This window comes from Mustela nigripes, chromosome 12 (assembly GCF_022355385.1).
Source record: "Mustela nigripes isolate SB6536 chromosome 12, MUSNIG.SB6536, whole genome shotgun sequence".
Taxonomy (NCBI): Eukaryota; Metazoa; Chordata; class Mammalia; order Carnivora; family Mustelidae; genus Mustela; species Mustela nigripes.
This window is the reverse complement of record NC_081568.1, coordinates 129,295,167-129,302,620: the sequence shown is the minus strand read 5'-3', so window position 1 is coordinate 129,302,620 and position 7,454 is coordinate 129,295,167. Positions and strand designations below refer to the sequence as shown.

Genomic DNA, 7,454 nt, shown 5'->3' with positions numbered 1-7,454 from the left:
CTCTCTGAGAATACTGAATTTCGATCTGGGTTGGGTTTTGGTTTCGTTCAGTTTTGTTTTGTTTTGTTTTTAAGCTTTCATCTACCTGGATAGCTTCTGTTTCCTCCAACCTGCTGTTTTCTGTTTGTTTTTGTCCTTACTTTTTTGTTGTTGTTGTTAGCTTTCTTCATATACCTGGAAATCCTTAGCTGTCTGGCTTTGATTAAGAATAAGGAACCAGGGGGCGCCTGGGTGGCTCAGTGGGTTAAGCCGCTGCCTTCGGCTCAGGTCATGATCTCAGGGTCCTGGGATCGAGGCCCGCATCGGGCTCTCTGCTCAGCAGGGAGCCTGCTTCCCTCTCTCTCTCTCTGCCTGCCTCTCCATCTACTTGTGATTTCTCTCTGTCAAATAAATAAATAAAATCTTAAAAAAAAAAAAAAAAAAAAGAATAAGGAACCAGGGTGCCTGGGTGGTTCAGTGGGTTAAAGTCTCTGCCTTTGGCTCAGGTCATGATCTCAGGGTCCTGGGATCAAGCCCTGTGTTGGGCTCTCTGATCAGTGGGGAGCCTGCTTACCGCACCCCACCCGTAGAAGAAGAAGAAGAAGGAGAAGGAGAAGAAGAAGAGCTAAAAAGCTCATTAAGAAACTTCGGGCATGTGAAAGAGACCTATCAACTATGGGCTTCTCTTTAAGTTTATCTGGACGAGTCATTTGTTAGGAAAGCCCTGGCATCGATATATTTTTAGGTACTTTCTTTTGGCTTAGTCATATTTTTAGAATCTTCTGACCCTGCCTGGAGAATGAGAGGCTGGCTGACTAATCTGGAAGCTAAGTAAGGGATGATGTCTAGAGGGTTCTGCATTCAACACTCAGTATATGGTAACTCATTCCTCCTGTTTTTGGCATTGTAGTCATGTTCTCTCAACTTTGCTTAAAATGCTCTTCTCCATTACCCCATGTGCAAAGATCCTGCTTTACAGTCTCCAGATATAAACTCCTAGTCTTCTATCCAGATGGACAATGAGCAGTTGCACATAACCAAGGAAAGGAGGAAATTTAAAAATCTAACAGCAGTCACCCATTCTTTTTATTATAGCATGACTCCAATGCACACACACATCCACAAATGGACACATTTATTTTTTTTAAGATTTTATTTATTTATTTGACAGAGAGAGAGAGAGTTTTACTAGCCAAATTTTTAAAAATATGAATGTGTGGTTTTTTTTGTTGGGCAGGATGAAGAATACTGTTTGGGAAATGTGGGCTTTTATAAAATGTGATTTTTATATTAATTCCGAAACAGAACTTTAAAAGTGTATGTTAAAAGATTATAAAGTATCATCTGCCAGCAGAAGAAGCCAAGTTGTTTGATTGTAACTTTCAAAATTTGATTGAAGACACTTTTTCCTCTTCCTGAGATATTTACAGTTTAACTCTTCCAGGATTTTCTAAAATTTCATTCTACTAACCTTTCAAAACTGACCTTTGCCCCAACCTGGGAAGTTTTAATTTAAAACCATGGTCGAGGGACACCTGGGTGGCTCAGTTGGTTAGGCAGCTGCCTTCGGCTCAGGTTCTGATCCCGCCGTCCTGGGATCGAGTCCCACATCGGGCTCCTTGCTCGGCAGGGAGCCTGCTTCTCCCTCTGCCTCTGCCTGCCATTCTGTCTGCCTGTGCTTGCTCTCTGCCCCCCTCTCTCTCTGATAAATAAATAAAAATAAATAAAAAAAATAAAACCATGGTTGAAATGGACCGTTTATTACATCTTCAGGAAGAGAAAGAGATTTAATCACTATGTTGATTCTCAGCCTTGCTGATAAAACAATCAGATGGCCTTACTTACTATAAATTATGGAAAACAGTAGACCACCCTTCTTGCAGGTACAAATTGGAACTAAAGTAAGCTCTAATGTCCCAGGTCGTTAAAGTGAGTTGCTCTGCATTGCTACCCTGCTGGGTTTTCCTCCAGAAGCCCTGCTAGGGATTCTTCGGGAAGAGTTGTTCCAGTTAAGTCTTCAGTTGGCATTTCACTAGAATTTACCTAGTTATCAGCCACAGTATAGAATTAAGAATTCCACCTTCTAAACAAAATATGCTGTTGAACCAGCGTCATGGGCAGTGTGAAGGTGATAAAGAAGTTAGCTATATGTGACTCTTGTGGTTTGGGGAAGAAAAGTAAATCCTATTTCCTAAGCGCTTCCTGTGCACTAAGCATTATATTTCCTAGGACAGTACTTCCCAACTTTTCTCACCTCATGGCAGACAGAAAAAATTATGAAATTTGTCACAACACACTAGGGCAAATGGATGAGACTGCTCTTGTCCAGAAACAACTGTCAAGGAGCTCTAGCTATTCCAGACCCTGCCCTGCCACCCTGCAGGCTGAGCACATTAACATCCCCGATGGCTTGGGACACCAGTGGGATCCTCAACCAGACGACAGAAGTCTGCAGTATGGTCTGAGCCTTGAGATTTTACCAAGTAGTTTATATGGCATACATGAGTTAATGATAAACATACCTGGGTGTCTCAGAACCTAGGTGACTTAGAAAAAATCCTTGACATTCAGAGTGTCTGGGAAAACTAAGGTTCCAATAGGAAGTAGTTTATATTTGGGGGTCTGTAATTCTGGAAGTGCAGCAGTGTTGCTAACAAGATCAAGTCCCTGAAACAAGAGAAAATAAAATGGAATCAGACATGGGGACAACTTATTGGTAGGTTTTGTAATATATTTTGCTAAACAAATAGGTGTTCTGAGGATTGTAATATCTTTGTATTTGGAGTCCATCTTAATGTGACTTCTTGCTATAATACAGAAGAACTAATCTTAGATTTATTTGAAGTTTTCATTTCCAAACTCATGTATTCAGTAGATTTGGTCATTTCTAGAATATAAATTACATATTCCTTGTAAAAAATAGTACATCGATAGAACTCTGTGTCTGATTTCTAATTAGGAGTTATTTTTCAGTACAGCAATCTCAAATGAGTTGTTATTTTCCAGAATATAAGTAGTAGAGAAGTACTTGAATATATAGCAATAATTCCTGATATGAAATACCCTTGGATTTTTATTGCAGATGTGGAATTAGTGGAACCTGGTCACCCTTAGACTTTTTACTCAATTATGGAGTTTGAACTGAAAATCAGCTTATGGATTTAAAAAGAACTTATTTTGCTAAATAATGTGCCATAATTTATTATCATGTGTATGTCTTTCCCTTTGAGAACAGAGCAGATGAGCACAGTTTACAGACCCCAAACTCTGTAGTAAAAATCATTCTAGCTTAATGTCAAACCTCCTGCCCAAAATGCTCTTTAAGATAAAAGCATTCCCCATAGTCAAGCCTGGCTAGTTGAATATAAACAAGAGATTATTCGTTCCCAAATTCTCTATATAAAATAAAGGCAGAAATTAAAAACAAGAATTTTGTCATATCCTGATGATGCTTTAAGGTAATTGGGTATCTGTAAGATATGAATCTAGCATTTCTCCTGAGATGTTAACATACCCTTATATTCTCTCATCTATGATTGTATACATATTGAATTTATTTAAATTACCATGATTCTGGTTGCTTAGGTTATATTATAGACTTTTTAGTATCATAAGTATCATTTATTTCCCTTTCTAATCTCTAATTAATGAATGTTTTCTGGTATTTTAAACAGTTATGAAATTGTAAAGTCAACACTTTTGACACCTTCTGTATTTTGAGTTAAATGATGAGTCAGTGAACGTCCTTTTAGAATTCCCTTAAGAGCAGTTTATTATCCATCTGATCAAATAAAGTCATTCCAAATTCTGTAGTATAATTGACTATCCCAGGTTCATAAATCAAATATCAATCTTTCATTCCAATAAAATTTCCATTACAAAAAGTTAGGTTCCCAAATAACTGAATGTACAGTCATTAAATTTAAGGTAGTGATGATAAACACAAGTACATGTAGTCGCTACTGTAACCTTACTCTTAAGGCTATAAAGTACAGCTAAGACTCCTTCTCATACACAGTCTTTGAAATTGTTAGAGGAGTTGAAATCCAACTAACTCTGAAAAATAGTTTCCCTTTTTTGCCGAATCACATTGTCATGATTCTCTTTTTACCTCATTTCTATTCATTGGTGCCCTGGTGAGATTAGGCAAGAAAACCAATTGAAGCTGGTATTACAACCAAAATTATGATGCTTTTCTTAATGGGGGGACTCTAAGACCACCCACTCAATCCATTGAGGGGATAAAACAGATGGCTCATTCCCATTCAGTTTTGTTTACAAACGGTGTTGCTCAAATTTAGGTGACTGGCTACGAGGGAAATAAATGAATGTGGAATTGAGTATGGAACAAAAATTCAATGCTTTACAATAAATGGACTGTATTTGAGAGTTCAAGAGAGGATTGGAGAAAATAACTGAGTATGTAAAAAATGGTAAGTTTCTGATTGTTCAGTTGAAGGCAAGTGGCTGGCTTGCTGAAACGACATAATTGATAGTTTTCATCTGTGACCCTGATATCTTAGTCTCTATCTCAGAATTGAGAAATGAGCAGAGTTTATGAGAAAGGATTTTCATTGCTGGTATCTTTTGTGTGTGCATGATGTATAGTACACACAGCTCTCCGTACTGATCCTTCACAGGTGTATTATTTACTTGGCCTTCCAGGTGTCCGCAAATATGGTAAAGATTTTCAAGCTATTGCAGACGTAATTGGCAACAAGACTGTTGGCCAAGTGAAGAACTTCTTTGTAAACTACAGGCATCGGTTTAACTTAGAGGAGGTATTGCAGGAGTGGGAAGCAGAACAAGGAACCCAGGCTTGTGATGGTGATGCTTCTACTTTAGGGGAGGACACAAAAATTGCTTCTAATGTGCCATCAGGGAAGAGCACTGATGAAGAAGAGGAGGTGTGTTTGTGTATGGAATTTGAGCTAATATGAGTTGAGGAATCATCATTTTGTGTGGTGTTCTGTAAGGTTAATTTGTCAGAGGACTAGCTAAATGAGCATGAAAGGTTGACAATACACTTACTCAGTGGTGCCTCTCTCGTGACTCTTAAGTCCTAAGGACATGCTAAGTTCTGATCCTAGAAGAATGGAGAGTGTATTGTTCTTTCATAGTCTTATTTTTTTTTTTTTTTTAATTTTTTATTTTTTATAAACATATATTTTTATCCCCAGGGGTACAGGTCTGTGAATCACCAGGTTTACACACTTCACAGCACTCACCAAATCACATACCCTCCCCAATGTCCATAATCCCCCCCCCTTCTCCCAAACCCCCTCCCCCCGGCAACCCTCAGTTTGTTTTGTGAGATTAAGAGTCACTTATGGTTTGTCTCCCTCCCAATCCCATCTTGTTTCATTTATTCTTCTACCCACTTAAGCCTCCATGTTGCATCACCACTTCCTCATATCAGGGAGATCATATGATAGTTGTCTTTCTCTGCTTGACTTATTTCGCTAAGCATGATACGCTCTAGTTCCATCCATGTTGTTGCAAATGGCAAGATTTCATTTCTTTTGATGGCTGGACATTGCTGCTATAAACATTCGGGTGCATGTGTCCCTTTGGATCACTACATTTGTATCTTTAGGGTAAATACCCAATAGTGCAATTGCTGGGTCATAGGGCAGTTCTATTTTCAACATTTTGAGGAACCTCCATGCTGTTTTCCAGAGTGGCTGCACCAACTTGCATTCCCACCAACAGTGGAGGAGGGTTCCCCTTTCTCCGCATCCTCGCCAGCATCTGTCATTTCCTGACTTGTTGATTTTAGCCATTCTGACTGGTGTGAGGTGATATCTCATTGTGGTTTTGATTTGTATTTCCCTGATGCCGAGTGATATGGAGCACTTTTTCATGTGGTCTTATTTTTATTTCCAGTGTTAAGCTGATTACTAATAAAGATGCCTGTTTGGTAGCTTCATTGCTTTTTCAGTTTTTGGTTTTTTGTTTTGTTTTGTTTAAAATCAAAGAAGCTTGTGCTTCCAAAAAAACACTGGTGTGATGTTTTTGTTTTGTTTTGTTTTTCCTGTGACAGCCCAAGCTATATTGTATTCAGTTCATTAGGAACGCTCATCTCATACATGTATTTTTGTTTCCTCACCTCTAGGCACAGACCCCACAGGCTCCTCGGACTCTGGGTCCATCACCTCCTGCCCCATCATCCACTCCAACACCAACAGCCCCCATTGCCACTCTGAACCAGCCTCCAGCACTTCTTCGTCCAACACTGCCTGCTGCCCCTGCTCTTCACCGGCAGCCTCCTCCACTCCAGCAGCAGGCTCGGTTCATCCGGCCAACTTTCAATCAGCCTCCACCACCTCTCATTCGCCCTGCTAATTCTCTGCCGCCCCGTCTCAACCCAAGACCAGTGTTGTCCACGGTTGGTGGTCAACAGCCACCGTCCCTTATCGGAATTCAACCAGATTCACAGTCCTCACTGCACTAAAATTAAACTGGACAGAGCTACAGTAACTCTTCACCCCATCATTAGACCAGTGCTCATCAGACTGATGCAAAAGAGAACAGTCCTCCTTGATACTGAGGCTGTGAACTAGTTCTGTGGCAGGGGGCTAGCATAAGTGGATGTCTAGGACATTTTTTGGTTTGTGCAACCAAACTAAATGTTATACAACAAAAAGCCTACAGTTAGCCTCCTTTCTAGAGTATATGTTCAGTGACATGATCTCATAAAAGGAACAAAAGGAGATTAAGTATTCTATATACTTCAGAAAGTATATAGATTTTGTTTTGTTTTGTTTTTACTATATTTATTTTATTGGGATTCTTTATATTTCTGCCTCTTCATATTCAAGGCTCTTAGTACAGAAATACTGACTTAGGAATTGTGGAAACTCCTTAAGTTTCTGAAGGATGTTTGACTTTTTCTTTCTTCCTTAATTTAATTTTTAACAACATTTTCCTATGTTAGGAGTACAAGAATAAATAGCCTGCATTTCAGATTTTGACATAGGTTCATTTAATGCATATTTAAAAAATTTTAGTGCGTATCCCTTTTTTTCAAAATATCTTGCTTTTTTTTTCTAAAGGAATTTTAATATATTCCTTTAAAAGAAAGCAATTTAATCAATTGCAAAGCAATTATATGAAACCACAAAGAATGTACTGAACCTACTAAACCTTTAACTTACACTTTGGGGTCCTAGTGCAAAGTCCTTGCTTAAAGGTCATTGACCTGTCATCTATAAGTAATAAGAGGATTGGCGTGACAATTTTACATACAGATTTGTTGAAGTACAGTGTCTTTAAGTTCCTTGAAAATGGAGTTACTTTTGATTTTTTAAAATGCTACCTGCTTTTAACTAGTAGTTGCCTATATTTGGGGACTTTAGAAGAGAATTATATTTTGTCAGTTACGTGGAGATAGTGATAGTTATGGAAGCATTTATTTACAATGCCCTTTTTGTGTTTAGGATCTGACTTAAAATTGCCCTCATACTTATTAATAT

At 38.6% G+C, this 7,454-nt stretch overlaps 1 protein-coding gene across 1 annotated transcript; it reads left to right on the top strand.

The window, feature by feature from the left end:
• Nucleotides 1-2,384: 2,384 nt before the first annotated feature.
• LOC132027606 (REST corepressor 3-like) lies at nt 2,385-6,945 on the top strand. The gene is made up of 3 exons (XM_059416390.1): nt 2,385-2,433; nt 4,645-4,886; nt 6,095-6,945. The coding sequence occupies exons 1-3, from the start codon at nt 2,385-2,387 to the stop codon at nt 6,431-6,433; spliced, it is 630 nt and encodes a 209-aa protein (XP_059272373.1). The 3' UTR covers nt 6,434-6,945.
• Nucleotides 6,946-7,454: the final 509 nt, after the last annotated feature.